The sequence below is a fragment of the Pezoporus occidentalis genome, unplaced genomic scaffold (genome assembly GCF_034315485.1).
Source record: "Pezoporus occidentalis ecotype Australia unplaced genomic scaffold, CSIRO_AGI_Poc_V1 ctg10, whole genome shotgun sequence".
In the NCBI taxonomy this organism is placed as follows: domain Eukaryota; kingdom Metazoa; phylum Chordata; class Aves; order Psittaciformes; family Psittacidae; genus Pezoporus; species Pezoporus occidentalis.
Window position 1 is genome coordinate 6328263 of NW_026912779.1, and position 15330 is coordinate 6343592.

General features: G+C 43.3%; 1 protein-coding gene across 2 annotated transcripts in view; it reads left to right on the forward strand.

The window, feature by feature from the left end:
- Positions 1-15330, forward strand: part of SNAP25 (synaptosome associated protein 25) — a 66688-nt gene that overhangs the window by 28494 nt on the left and 22864 nt on the right. For both annotated transcript variants that reach the window (XM_062610848.1, XM_062610841.1), the window contains exons 2-3: positions 7672-7806; positions 8472-8513. In XM_062610848.1, the coding sequence (XP_062466832.1) occupies positions 7735-7806; positions 8472-8513 (114 nt within the window). In that variant the 5' untranslated portion in view covers positions 7672-7734. The remainder of the gene's footprint in view (positions 1-7671; positions 7807-8471; positions 8514-15330) is intronic.

The following is a 15330-nucleotide window of genomic DNA, read 5'->3' on the forward strand; positions in this document are numbered from 1 at the left end:
CAGCTTGCTCCAGGCGAGGTGCTCACTCCTGGTACGAGGGTTTAACTTCACCCTCCAGCACTGTGGCTGGTTGGTCTTCCACGTGGGCAAACCAAACATTTTTGCTTGTGATGTATTTCTGTTGTTGTCAGAAAGGGAAAGAAGAGAAAAACCAAAAGAGGAAAAACGTGTGGGTTCGTAGCTGTAGGAATGACTGCTGAGAGAGAACGCATTGCAAGGCTTGTTTTCCAAAGCGGGTGTGTTAGCAGTAACACGGTTAGAAAGTCAAGTTGTTATTACTCTGAAGTGAAATTGTTACGAAATGGCTGCTCTGTGCTTTCATTATTTTCAGTGCAGGAGGCTGATAAAGCGACACGTACGTGGTGGAGCCTCCTAGAACAGCAGTGCGGTCTGACAGCTGGCAGGACAGCAACGACTTCCTCTGTACTGGGAGAGGGTGGCTCCAGGCAGTCCCTTTATGACTCTTTGTTATTCTCTGAGCTCTCAACGGCAACTTTTTCCACCTGCCATTGCCCCCGGGTGCAGCAGCTGGGGGGAAGCATAGGACATGTTGTTCCCTGCTTTGAATCATAGAATCATAGAATGGTTTGGGTTGGAAAGGACCTTAAGGTCATCCAGTTCCAACCCAACTGCCATGGGCAGGGACACCTCACCCTAGACCATGTCGCCCAAGGCTCTGTCCAACCTGGCCTTGAACACTGCCAAGGATGGGGCATTTGCCACTTCTTCTGGCCGCCTGCTCCAGTGCCTCACCACCCTCACAGCAAAGAACTTCTTATATCCAACCTGAACTTCCCCTGTTTAAGTTTAAACCCATTACTCCTTGTCCTATCACTACAGTCCCTGCACTTGCAGAAACAGGAGCAGTTGTGTCAACGCAACTTGTCTGCTGTGCTGCAACTGTGTATGCTCACAATCACACTCATCTACCCACTAATGATCAGGGGTTCATCAGGGGTAGAGATGCCCACATTTACAAGAAGTAATTCCCCTGGTAGAACTTTTATGTTGCATGATTGCATTCACACTAAGAAATCATTTTATTGAGCTTTTTGTCATTATAAGCAACACAAGCCCATAGGAAAACCGCTTTCCCATTCTTTTTTCCAATGCTTTAAGCAAATAATCAGGAGTCATAATTTTGTCTAATTATTCTTCTACATCTTTGTTTTGGCCTCTGACTGGAGACTTCTTGTTCCAGCTAGGCATGGGTTCTGACACAAAGATGCAGTGTGAGAATATGATGTCGTGCTCACTAGCATTTATCCAAAAGCCTCTGTTGTCCCGCAGCACATATACCCCCAACCCGAGTGCCAGTCCATGCCCTGAAACACCCACAATTTCAGTAAAGGAAAGAAAAAAAGACAAAACAGGAAGAAAAATAAGATTTTTATCTGTACCTTGTAGATGGGAGACAGATTCAGTTGTTAAACATGGGCAAGCAGGCTCATCAGAAGGTATCCAAGGCATCTGCATGACACTGACAGATAGAGCCAGCAGCAGGAAACCAAATACCTACAGCAACTTACATAGCTCTAGAGACCTATCTTCAGCCAACGCAAGCAAGCCCTAAGAGTAAAATAAGCTGTCTAAGGTGTTGCAGGAAGACAGTGACAAACTGGGAACTGTCTGCTTCTGCTGAATTCATATTTGCAAGACCTCAGTGCCTGTCTTTCCCAAAGTCACTCCCTGACAAGCCCTCACCGGTAGGCATTATTCTGTACTGAATATCAAGCAAAAATCAGAGTGAAATCAGTTATAACTGTATTCTGTCAGCCTGGGCTGTGGAGCTGGGCCCAAAGACTTGAAAGCAACATTCTGTGGGACAGCAACAGAGGAGAAATGAGGTGCCTGTGCCACAGGTTAATGCTAACATACCCTATGGAAACACAGAGGCAGCTTTTTGGCTTAATCAGTAACACAGCCATAACAAAGGTGCTTCTTTGGAAATGAGAAGTTTGCTGAAGATCCAGTGAATAAATCACATCCAGGCAATAGGCTGCGCTGCAGAATTCATAGAAAAAGCAGGCTTTTCTCAAGATTTTATTTCAGAGGTATTTAAAATTTAAATCTAAATCACAAATTTGAGTATTTTTTTCATTGTTGCATTTTATGTAATAGCATAAAATCTTTAAATAGGATTTTTCATTACAAAATCCTTCGATTTGTTCTCCAAATGCTTTCAGATCAATCAGACACAGTAAGAGCAAAAGCAGGAAATGTTTCTGTTGTAGGTGGTATTAGTTGTGGTGAGCTCTGGGTGAAATGGAGATGACAGAAGTTGAAACCCAGAAGAGTTAGAGCTTGTGAGGGCTGTTGCTGAGAGCCCATGGTGTGTAACAACTGTGCTCTCAACTGACTGTGGGCAGCACACATACGTCTTTCTTGGCTTTCTGTTGGGCTCTGCCTTTGAACACTACATCTTCACAGTTTCAGGGAGAACCTGATGCTGCCAGCAACACACAGGTGTTGGCATCTAAGCATCCTTTTGCAGCAGGTTCTCACTTTTGATGTCATCTCATTCCCTACTGGTGTTAGAAGGCAGTTTCTGCTCTAGACTGAGATTCGGGGTTAGTGTCAGTGCGTTTCTTGGAACCCAGCCACAAAAAACCCATCTAGGGAAGGCTGGTGAAGGTTGTGATGGTCAACATGCTGGGCTGCTGAGCTCTAGGTAGCTCCCCGCTGGGCAGTAATAGCTGTTGGGGAGGTGCAGCAGGGAGAAGTATGTGCACCTTGACAGTAGGATCCCATACAGCCCCAGAATCGCCTTATGCCTGGCCCTATGGTGGCTGAACATGCCTTGCACAGCACTTGGGTAAGGCTGGAAGAGGCAGCACTGAGGAGCAAGGATGACCCCCTTTGTCTGTAGCTGAGCTTCATTCCCTCCCCATTGGCAACGTGTGTTTCTCCTTCTACCAGCACCCAGATTAAAAATGAAAGGAGAACACCTACAATCTAACTTCCAGCTTTAAATGGCTCAATATCCATCCTGAGATGTTTGATGCAAAGTCTTTCTTTAGGTTTTCAGTGGCTCTACTAATGCCACACCACTGTGGGAAAGCTCTTTCAATCCTTTCAAGAAAGAAGCATAAACTGTGGTATTGACCAACTGTAGCTCCTTTAGTAAAATACGCCAATGGAGTCATCCTCTGGCTACAGACACCCACAGGAAGAATAGATGTGTCCTTTAATAACAGGGAGAGTGCTTAAAAAAAGAACATTTTATTGCAGTGTTGTCTTCACCACAGTAAATTGCAGCATTTTCATTTTCCTGTATTTATAGCATCGAAGTGTTTACATCACTGTGAAGCAAATATTTGCTTTCAAAGGTCACTCATTGTATCTCTCTTCCTCTGGGGATATATGTAGGTCTCTCTTAGACTTCAGTATAACTGTGAGGATATATAATGTTCTCGCTATGAGACTTTACTGCATCTGAGCGCTACTAAAATAGCAGATGCAGAATTCAAAGTATAATAGGCAATGCTTTTCCATTAGCCAGTCTCTCTTTGTATTTTTCTTTAACCTTCCATCTGTTGTGCTTCTGTACGAGCACTGGCGTAACGTATAAGGCTGGCTCACAGGGAATTTGATGTAAGTCACCCAAATCCCTGAAGTTACTCATGTTGTTTGGAAGACATAGAACACAGCTTAGTACATGATGTACATAGTTTTTTTTGTAGCAATGCTTGGACTTTTGTCTTCTTTTAAAAGAGTACCATGTATATTTGTGTGTGAACCCAGAGGATTTCCTTCCCCTTTGTTGAAAAGAAAAGCCCAACGTCCTTGGGAAAATCTGAGATTGGATTTATACATATATAATTATTGCCAGTATAAACACAAAGTGACTGTGTGCAAGTGGCTGTACCTTCTGTAGCAACTTGGCTTTTTTAATCAAAGTTTTAGATCTAAAGAGCTTATATTACATCACAACTTTGGTTTTCTGATCTGTCATCTCTGCAGTGCCTATAGACATAATAAATTGGTGTTTATGTTTAAAGTACTGGGTAGTTTTGGGGAAGTTTATGTCCAGTTATAGTCAAGATTCTTAAGCAATTATAGGATTTTGATACTTGGTTTGAATCAGTTTAAATGAGAACAGAATGTGAAATATTAGCTATTGCACAAGGAATTTATTACCCAAAGTCCTTAATAGTATTGTAGGCCTGTTCCCATTCTACTAAAACAAGAGCAGGTTTCAGTGGGCACAAGGCAGATTAATACTTTATGCTTTTGAAAGTCTGTCCCATAATAAGTGAGACAAAAGCCATTACAGGTTACTTTTTCCTGGCCATTCCTGTAATGTTTCAGTTTCAATGTTTTAATACATCAAGAGGACCACATACAGGAGTTCCTAACAGCCACCATAGAGGAAAACCTGATAAATCGTACTGAGAGAAATAGAATCATAGACTCACAGAATGTTTTGGGTTGGAAAGGACCTTAAAGACCTTTCAGTTCCAACCCCCTGCCATGGGCAGGGACAAAGTATAATTCCCTTTAAACATAAATCTGCTCTCTACAGGATTTTACTGATAACAGGGTTTGTTGTTGGAAATTCATGACACTGGAATGGAATTTAAGCTGAAATGGGACTCTTCAAGGAAAAAACTATCTCTAATATGTCCTATTCCATGTTTAAACCTCAAAATATGAAAAAAAATTAAACTCATTCCCAGCCATCAGCAAAATACATGTAGTTTATCACACTGTGTGCAAATCAGTAATCTTTATTGATTCTTGTGCCCGGTTTTCTATTAAATAAAGTTGGACCAGGACTGCTGTGGGGCACTTTTGTTTATGACTAAAACTTGATGTAAAATGACTTGTCTGGGAGAATGCTTTTTGCTGTTTCTCAATCCATTGTAAGAGCTTTACAAATACCAAACAACCTCAATAACCCTGTCAAGTTCAATCATATGCTACAAAACGTCTCTGGTTACAAGCTCTGACGGGCTTTTTTTTAGCATGATGCAAAATAGGATGTGTCTGTCACTAAGACACCAACTGATAGTTCTAACTAACCAAGGAGGATAACTCTAATGAAAAATCACAAAGTTTCTCCACTTTGTTTCTTTTTTGCACTATCCAACAGCACCACTGGTTCATGATCAATAATTGATAAGCAAAAGATCAAAAGTCAGACTGGAATCTACTTGAGAAGTGATTTTTCCATGCAATTTGTATTGTATGCAGTGACTGACAGTGTTATTATTCGCTATTGTCAGTAGAAGCACTCATCTCACCTTCACTTCCTTACAGGTCTGTAATCATTCAACTCACGCTGGATATGTTTAAAGACTGAACCAATTTCCCTATTAGTATCTCCTCCCACTTTACAGCTAGCAAGATGCCACCAGACAGACTTAACACAGAACCAGTTTTCTGCCCCTCACAGCTATACGCATACACCAATTAGATCAGTCCCAACATCATGTCTAAATTGCTCTCATGTTTGCTTAAAGCTCAGTGCTGCTATTCTGCCAGCATAAGCGTATGGAAGGATCTAGGAGAGGTGAATATTTTAAGTAGACATTCCAAAACTAGGTCCACAGATTTAATGCTGGTATTCTGGAACAGAGGCTGTGCCAGGAATATTTAGATACTAAGTTTTGTCTCAGTCAGAGAAAAAACATGATATGTGAAGCAGTGGCCAGTGTTTCTGCCAGCCTGTGCCAAGTGGGACAGGAGCTTGGAAAGCAGTTCTTTACCAAAATAACATCTTTTTAGCCCGGCTGAGCATGTTCCATTTGCCAATTAAGAGCAGTGTATTCCCAGAGCTATGTGATGTGCCACAAAGGGCAGCACGAGTGCAGCATCATGATGGGAAGGTTGGGGTGGCCTTGAGAGTATCCCCACATTTTCAATGCCCTTCAGGAGGAGACCAGTTTGTCATCTTTTGCTCCTAAACCTCACTGTTTGTAAAGCTGTTTGTGAGCATCCCTGAAGTGTCCAGTATCAGTCTGAATTTTAGCCGTGAAATTAAGCTCTGTGTTAGCACCAGCTGGGACTGCAGAGGAGTTGCTTAAGGTTGGTCTTTTGCAATGCTGTGACCATGCAGCTGGCAGAACCAGGTGGGTTTCTTCTCCAGCATCTATTTGAGCTCCTAAACACTGTGTGACCCATCACACAATGTCAGCCTCCCTCTGACAAGGATGTGGCAATGTGCTCAGTGATGAACGCAGGATGCTGCGCCAGTAGCTGCAGGGCGGACTCTTTGAGATACATTTCTTACTGGTGTAGCTTCAAAGAGGAAAAGCAACCATGAATGAGGGCACAACTAGAGCAAAAGCATGAAGGTCACATATTCCCTCTTAGATAAGAAAAACCAGCAAATCTGGTACAGAGGAAATGTAAGGACATGTCTGCTTTCCTTAGGTGTTTCTAAGCAAACAGGGTGTGATCCAGGAAATATCCCTGCCACCCAGCTGTACCTGTGCAGCCCATACTCCTGATGTCCTCATTGCAAGCACTGTCAAAGTGAGGAACGAATTCACCTCCAACAGATAACTTCCATTTAAACAGACTTATTATTGCTAAAATTCTAAAGCCAAGCTGTGCCCTGACTTATCTTGCTTCATAAAGGCTGCATGCATCACAAAGACAGGACAGAAAATAGCCCCTGGGATTTTACCTTCTTAGAGCAGCTTTGCTGAAACGGGCTGCTTTTGTCCTCCTTCTGTAATTGAGCATGATGGAATGTGCTTTATGGCTGTTTATTTGCAGTGCCCCTCCAACTTCCCCACCTTCTCTGCACCTGGGATTAGGTTTTCCTGCTACAAACAAACCTAGCATTAATTTGCCATGTGCCATGCTTGAATCAAGCGAAGAAATAAGCCAGTGTTGTTGTTATAAAGACCTGACAGATGGTAGGAGGACCCGCCTTTCTTAATCAAGTCATGCTCAGTAATCAGAGCTGGCTCAATTTTATACCAAAAAAGAAATCTTACCCAAATGAGGATTAATGGGCTGCGTCTTCATCTCTGGTTAGGATGAACTCAATGGTGTCGTTCTGTATTGAAAGAGATAACCAAGAGCAGAATCTGACCCACTTTGGAGAGAAGCTGAAGTACCAGTTAGGTCCTGCTGTGCTTTCCCCTATCATGAAGGATTCACACAGGTAGACAACTTCTCCAGTCTAGCTGTAAATATTATTTCAGAGTCTGAGCTATCACAAGAAGGAAAGTCATTAGATGATAAAAATCTGCAAACTGTCATTGCCTTTAATTTCATTGCAAATGTATTAGCTGAGCGCGCAGCCTTCCAAGAGATGCAGCTGGAACACAGGACATAAGGTGCATAGGCTTGACCTTGACCTCCTTCGTGTTAGGCTTTTAATTCTAGAGGAGAATTAATGTGTCTTGAGACTGTTTCTGGTAGCAAATAACACCTCCTGAGTCTCCAGCTTTGATGTGAATAGCATTTGAAAGGTTAAGAAAGAAGTAAGGGTTTTCCTCAAAGAACGTGCCAAGGACGCATCCTTGCTCTTCGAGAGTGATTAATAATACAGGAATAAAGCTCTCTACTATGTAGGGATTGCTATCCACAACGGCAGAGTTTGGGTGAGGGCACTCATGTAATAAGAGCCCTTTTGTGGGGCTGACATTTAAGCACAATTCAGTGAGTCAGGGAGCTTAACCACACTGTTCCTTTTCCCTTTCTGTCTTCCAGGCTCACAAGCAGCTGAGCGCGAGCCCTTGATCTGCAGCTTCCAAAAACACACCCACAGCTAAAATGGCAGAAGACGCTGACATGCGCAATGAGTTGGAAGAGATGCAGCGGCGTGCTGACCAGCTTGCTGATGAAGTGAGAGCTAAACAGCAAACCTTGGGTTGGCTTTGGTGTGAGGGACGCATCCAGAAACAGGAGCTGAGCCGGCACAGGATTTCTAGAGATGATGCTGTTTTCTGCCAGCTTTACACTGAAAGCAGAATTGGAAATTAGATGAGCCGGGGTAAAATTTAGTGCCATGTTTAGTCTAGATTAAGGCATTTATTGATTGTGAGTTTGGTTTAGGTATCAAGGCATTAGGTATTTAGGTTTAGCCCGCATCAATCTGACCAGCCTCAGAGCAAAAAAGCAGCAATTTCATATTTTCTGAGGGTTCCGTCCATTTGCCAAACCCGTTAAATGTTCAAAGTCACCAATTAGGTCTGAAAAGTCTTAGCTGCAAACCACAGACATCCCTTTCAAAGTGGAACACCAGCTGTTCCAAGCGTTACCACTGCAATGCGCGAGCAAGGGGAGCGCGAGCCTTAGAGACTGCAGCTGCCTCGAGATGCAGTGGGAGCTGCATTAGTGAGATGTAACAGAGAGCTGGAGAGGAAGAGATCACCAGTACCCTGCTGATGGCCTGATTTTAGGGGAAGGCAAAGAGCATAGGAGAAACATACTGTCAGCATGAGCCTGCACATTAGTGTTGGAAAGCGTATCTTGCCAAAGCTGAGTGTTTTCCCCTCTGTTTCTTTCAGTCCCTTGAGAGCACCCGTCGAATGCTGCAGCTTGTTGAAGAGGTAAGGACTTGCATTTTTGTGCACTTCTGTTGTGAGCAAAAGTGATGAAGACTCCAACACTGGAAGCGTTTTTAACTCATATTGCTAGGGCATGGCCATGGCTTTATGCGCTGCTCCATCTCTCCTTATCCCTTATGAGAGTCATCCAAGATACTGTGCCCCAGTTGTCAAGTGTCACACTGCAGGCCAGCTGCTGTGACACTGTTTTGCCCACTCTTGAGTATCCATTGAGACAGGCTACTTGAGATAAGCCAAGGAAACAGCCTTTGGAGGTGACCTGGAGTCAGGGACGAGTGGCTCGGTTTGCTGCAGAGCTCCTGGAGCCTCATGCCAGCACCTCTCTGACATCCTTGCCATAACACTGCAAGTGGGGAAGGTGAGAAATGCCCTCGGTCTGTTTGCCTTGTTTTCTATACCTCCCTTTCCATAAACACTCATAGCTATTTATAGAGCATTGGTCAGCACAGCATTTAAATACCACTTCTTTACGTATCTCTGAAATGTCAAGATTCATGAGATGTCCCAAATTGACAGCTTTGGAAAGGGAAGTTCTCCGATTTTCTACAGAGCAAAGGAAGGGGCTCTGGGCTCAGTCCTCACTGCTAATACCTGCCTGGAGGTGTCACTTCCAGAAGGCAAAAAGCAATTCAGGCAGGCTTCATATCACCCTCTTCATGGCAAAGGGGTCCCCAAACTCAGTTCAGAGTGTTCAGCCATCAGGTGGTGGAAAACTTTGCTCCCACCTGACAGGACATTCTATTTTCAGACACCATGCACGCCTTGGCTCTGGAGCTGGTGACATTTGTAATCAGGGTCATCAGCACTGACAGCCCCACTGCTCCTGACAACCAGAGGAGTCTCCAGCAGAGACAAGGGAAGAAAACTGCATCAGGTCCCACGTTCAGGAACAAGCACAAGCCCAGCCGTAGGCTCCGTGGCCTTGAAATCAATCACGACTGTGGAGATCAATGGAGTCCAGTGGAGACAGGATTAAATTTCCATGTACAGATAGGCAGATAGATGGGTCATTGAGCACAGTCAGCATCGCTTCTCCTCCACAAACACTTCAGATCGGGGCCCCTTGCAGCTGAAACATGCTCTTGTCTCACGAGCAATCTGTCCCCTTTTGCTGCTCAATTCCCTGGACATGTCGTTTCTAACCATCACTTTCTGTCAGCTCTATGCTGGATGCGGCCCTTGCTGTTGTCAATTCAAGAACATGGAAGAGAGTCTCATGTGAGTACACAAGGCAGGAGAGCCTGCTGCCCCCAAATGCCTGTGATCTAAACAGACAAGGCAGATGATGAGTGGGAAGAAAGAGAGGCGCAGGAAAAGGGAAGTGATTTGCTGAGGGGCAAGCCATCAGTAAATATCAGCCCTGTCTCTCCTGAGCCATATTTGTGTGACCTATGCACCGCTTGAGTCTTCCTAACATATTGAACCAGCATATTGTGAATGCCACTGGAATTTCAGCTTTAAATCATGGCAAATGGCAAAGTAGGAGGAGAACTGGGACTGCTGAATTTACCAATGAATTTACATAGGACTCTAGTGCTTCTTGGAAGAGCTTGGCATCTCTCTGGACTTGCCTTTTATTCAGATGCTACAATATCATCCTGTCCAAATACAGGAGTTTCTAAAAGTAGCTCTGAGTAGTCAAGGGAATTATTCTAAACGAGCTGAATATTATTCTCACTAATGTGACTAGAAAAGACCTTTAAAATTCCTCTGTGGTCTAAACAGCTGGTTGATTACTCTGGTCCCATTTCCTGGGTACTTTTAAGAGAATGCAGCATTTAGGGAGTGAGAGACTTTATCCTGAAAAGACAAATGGCAAGCGTTTTTGAAAGGGAACTCACACTCCCCTGATTTACTAGACCCCAAAGAGTCAATTAGACTCCCTTACTTAGACGAACCTGTTTAGTGAGTAGAGAAAGAACATACTCTTTCTCTGTGAAAGAATGCTTTTTACTCTATTCTCTGGATACAGCAAATGTGATATTCCTTACTTAGGAAAAGGATGCCTCCATGTTTAAGCATTATTACTATGTACATCTCTACGGAGTCTTGTCATGGTTGGCTTTGCTCTGTTAAATACTAGGAAAATAAAGACTAAACAGACTGACTTGGCTTCGCTATAGAGGCAGAAGAGCGTTGTCCACCCAGGGAAGCCCTGTAGCAGTACAGGCATCCTTAATGCTGATATGTAGGTCATAGCATGGGGACAAAACTGATGTCTCCAAAGGACCATGCTCTCCTTGCTCAAGAAGACTGCGTTGAGTTTGGAGATTAAGCCCTGGTGCTGCTCCCAGGGAATCTTGGTAAGGAACACCAAATCTGTTACAGCTTCTTATTTTTATAACCCAGCTTTGCAAGAAGCTGATTCTTTTCAGTCCTAGCACAACAGGGGAAGAAAGAAGTGGTGTGTGGCTGTTGCAAAGTAGTCACTGCTTTGCCCCAGGGCAGCTATGTATTGGGATGGCAGATGACAAAAATCAGTTTGCTCTGTGGTACCCATCATACCCTTGCAACACAGCTACATCTACACTGACCAATGCTCATTTGAGCTTCTCAGCTACTCAGTGCTATAAATACCTGTATTTGATGATGATGCTGTGCAATGTTTGTGCCAAACCATAAAAATGAACTGAGGCAGAAGAAGTGAGACTAAATACACAGTTTGTAACTGACCTTCCTGTTTTCTTGTTCAGGCTTTTTACATCTGAGCCGACATTGTGAAACACAGAATAACACATGCAAAGGGAAAAGCTGTGAGTCCACTACCATCTTCCAGTAGAACCACCATGGCCTTTAAAGAAAATCAATCATTGTAGGGTGGATAAAAGAGATGGTTTCTACATAAGATGCAGCAAGGGAAAAAATAGCAACAATATCAGTACTGCTGGAAGCTCAGAAAGAAAGTACTTTTAGGAGCACATACAGGCAAAAGGACTGATCTGTACATCTAAATCTAGGCAGGGCTATATTCTCCTCTCATATGATGGGGTTAGGGTCAAGGTTACTGACATATCAAAGCTGAAACTGTAAACTATATATGTTTGATAACCTCATGATGCTTCCCTATGCAGGACACCAAGCACACAATATGCCATTTCACTAACTTCCTTCATTTGTGATTGGGAAGTGAGTTTTGCCTGACATTATCATAGGCAAAAGTTCCTTAGTCTGAAGAATAAAAGAGGAAAATATTCTATATATTTAGAGCTTGGTCCAAAGCTATCTTGAAAATCTCTTTGACACCATTAGCTATTGGAAGAGTTCTACTCAGAAAATTGATTTAATCTGTGTAATTCCAAAGAAATACATATTTGGCACAGGGTGATGGGATTCATAATTCTGGTCTCAGTGTTTCCTATGCAGGATTAGGCCCCTTTATCTATGTAAACCAGCAGGTTACCACTGGAGTCAGAGTTATTGTAGTAGATGAAAACCAGGCACATAGGATTTAGGAGTGGGGTCACAGGTTCAGATCAGCTGAGGATCTGAACCACAGGGTGAGTTAATGGGCTGAGAAGTAACATGGCTCTTTAATCAGGCACAAAGAAACATTGAAACAGCGACTGTTTTTCAGGGTATCTCCTGAAATGCTGATAAAGCGATTTATGGAATTTGGATTTTCTATCCGATATATCATTCCCTTACACTGTTATGAAAATCACCCCTCAGGCTGAACCAAAGTCGGGAGTAGCTGCCTGAGTAAGACACAACGCACTGTGTTCCTGGAGGGACTGATGGGCCCTTTGAGAAGTCATCCTAATTCTCTTCCTCGTTTTATCCCCACCTTGGGAAATTAAGTGACAAAACAGCAATACTAAATGATACAGCAACACATTGTCCCTCCAAAGTGCTGGGCAACTTTCAGTGCATATTTTGTTGCTGACTTGTTCTGAGTGAGACTGTCATACAAGAAAGGTATAAAAAGCTGTTAGAGAAGATTGGTTCTAATGCATATTTAAGCCTCCAAAAGGGTTCCCGGTTATGCTGTTCAACTGCTTCACTGAAGTCTTGACAGATACCTTAGGTATCTAAGAGCTGAGTTAAGCCCAGAGTTATAAAATCATATATTCTGGCTTTCTGATCAGTAGCTTAGCCAGTGGTCCAGCAGAGAATCTGGACATGTGCTTTATGGAAAGCACGTTGAACCTAAGCCAGTACTCCTTGTTGGTTTGCTTTTATCTAAACACTAGGACTCAGTACTACTGGAAGGTTGAAGGACATTGACTTCCATAAACTCCATGGGGTCTGTATTCATGATGATGTTTCACCCAGTGTGATTAATTTTTAAGTCCTGTTCTGAAGGGCCATCTTGTGTGCAAAATTGGGCAGATCTTTGCAGACAAATGGTTGGCAACTTGCAGCAGTCTCCATGGAAATCAGTCTGGGAGGACACACTAGTGGACGTGCTCATCCTAGAGTCAGGGCTGAGTAATGTTTGGGAGCTGGGAAAGATTATACATTTTACCATGTGCGGTATACCTGCTCTATGGATAAACAGAGGAACTCCAGAAGTGCCACTTTAATGCCCCAACAAAAGCAATTTATGCTGTGCCATTTTCTTCTGAAGGACAAGGATGTGAGGTGTTTGCTGCACCATGGCAAAATCCAGCAGTCCCAATTCTCTTCTCAAGTGCAACGAGAGGACAAGGAGAGTCGGAAATAACTCTGCAGAGAGAAGGCTGTTACAGATTTAAGAGCATGTGCTCTGTGGACTCCGTAGGACCATACAAAAGATGCATTTTTCTTCTCTCTGGCCTAAACTACCCATTTTTTAAACACCCCAGTTTTTGAGGATCCTTGTTTTGCCACAAACTAAACAGGCGATTGCCTGTGCAAGGTCTTAAGAAATGCCCCTATTGCACAGGAAGAAAGAAAGACTTTAATCCTGAGGGAAGTGTACATTTAGCACACATTTTCATAACAAGATGGACCTCTCTAGCTCTACCCACTCATGGCTTCCCATACAGGATCTCACTGATGTTGGTGAGCACTGGATGTGGGTGGGAACCCTTCCTGAGCCCTCAGGACCAGACAAATCAAAGCATGGTCACCAGGCCATTGCCCTGCTGTGGCTCTTCTGGGAGCTTGTTATTTTATGATGAGTCATTGTAAAACATGTTCTCTGGGTTGGAACTTTGCAAACACATCTTTCTTCACCTCCTCATTGTGAGTGCGTCTGCTGGCAGCTGCTCCCACTGAGACCAAGGGTGGTTTCTGTGATACTTTCAGGGCAGAAAACACCAACATTGTCTGTGTTTGGGCTCCGGAAACACTTCTTTGGCACGTTTCATCCTCTATAGTCCTTTAAAGGAAGAGGTTTTGTAGTTTCCAGTGCTGTCCGAGTCTGTTGTCACTGTTGAGGGTCAGTTACTGAGTGTTTCTCTCCTGCTCAGACACCTGGATAATGAGCACATTTTTAGAATCATTCCATTTTATAGACATGCTTGGTTTTGAGCTATCTAAAAGATCAGTCACAATGGAAATGCTGAACTTTTAGAAAAGTCTGAATCTGTTTCAATGCGAAAATGTGATTTTTTTTTTTAATTTGCTTTACACAATATTTTTTTGTGAAAAAGCTGAAAATGAATGCTTAGTAGAAGCTTGGAACAGGAGGAGATTGTCACTTGATGTCTGAATCACCTCTCATCTTTGTCAGCTGGCATTTTCTTATTAGCTTCAATATGCTTTGGATTAGACCTCAGATGCAGGGAAGTATATTCAGTGCACACCCTTTAATATTTTCACATTAGTGTTAATGCTGTGGCAGGCTACTCTTAAGAGATACAGTATTGCCTGATAAAATTAAATGGCAGTGATGGTCAGGTAAGTAAAAGAAAATCGTACCTCCTCCACTCTGTGCAAGGATTTAATATGAAATACAAACCGTAAGGTCCAATTGCTGAGTTTGTCTCTCAGCATAGGTTTTATTCAGGTCACTGTACATCTTAGCTGCATAAAGATGTTGAAGCCAGCAGGAAAATAAGGGCACAGGGTTAAGGAGCAGTAAATATTTCTCAGCCTGACTATATTTGACTCACTGAAAGCCAGCAACTATCACACAACCAGTTGCAGGTTTCTGAGTCCAATATTTAGAAGGATCCCATGTCAGACTGCACTGTATTTACTTAAACACAAGATGACTCAGAACCCAAGCAGCCTTATACTGTTTTTAAAATGCATATAAATCTTTTGGGGTTAGACATCCCTGGGTACCAAGAGCATGAAAAGAGCGCAATAAAAAGCTATTGCCCATCCAGTGCTTAGGAGATCACTACACAGAAAATGTAAGACAATTAAAGGCAGTTTCCTTACTTTAAATAGACAAATTTAAGACAAACCTTGGGCCCTAAGTTTCTAAAGAAAAAATAAAAGCTGGATGGGATTCAAGCTGTATGTGCTTGAAGGAAGAAAGAGCAGCAGTGGGTATCTGGTAGACAGCTGACCCGAGGGCAGCAGGCACAGCAGAGCATGATGAGAGGCAGGAGGCTTTTTTCTCTCCACCTGGCAACTCACACAGGGAGGGTTTAAAAAGCAGCAGCAAACCAGGCTGCATCTGATGTTTTTCCCAGTTTCTACAGCGATGTAGACATGAAAGACGAGAATGGGAGTGCAGAGAGAGGCAGTGCAACAAGAGGCATCTCTTGAACCGAGCAGGATCCTTTTGGAGCAAAGCAGTGAAGCACCAGCTGCACCAGCCAGACAGTCCTTGACTGTGGTAGAGTCCAGCTTGTATCTGAGCCCATGTGGGCAGTGTGGTGCCGGCAAGAGACTTCACTGCTCCCAGAAAAGAGATGAGCCA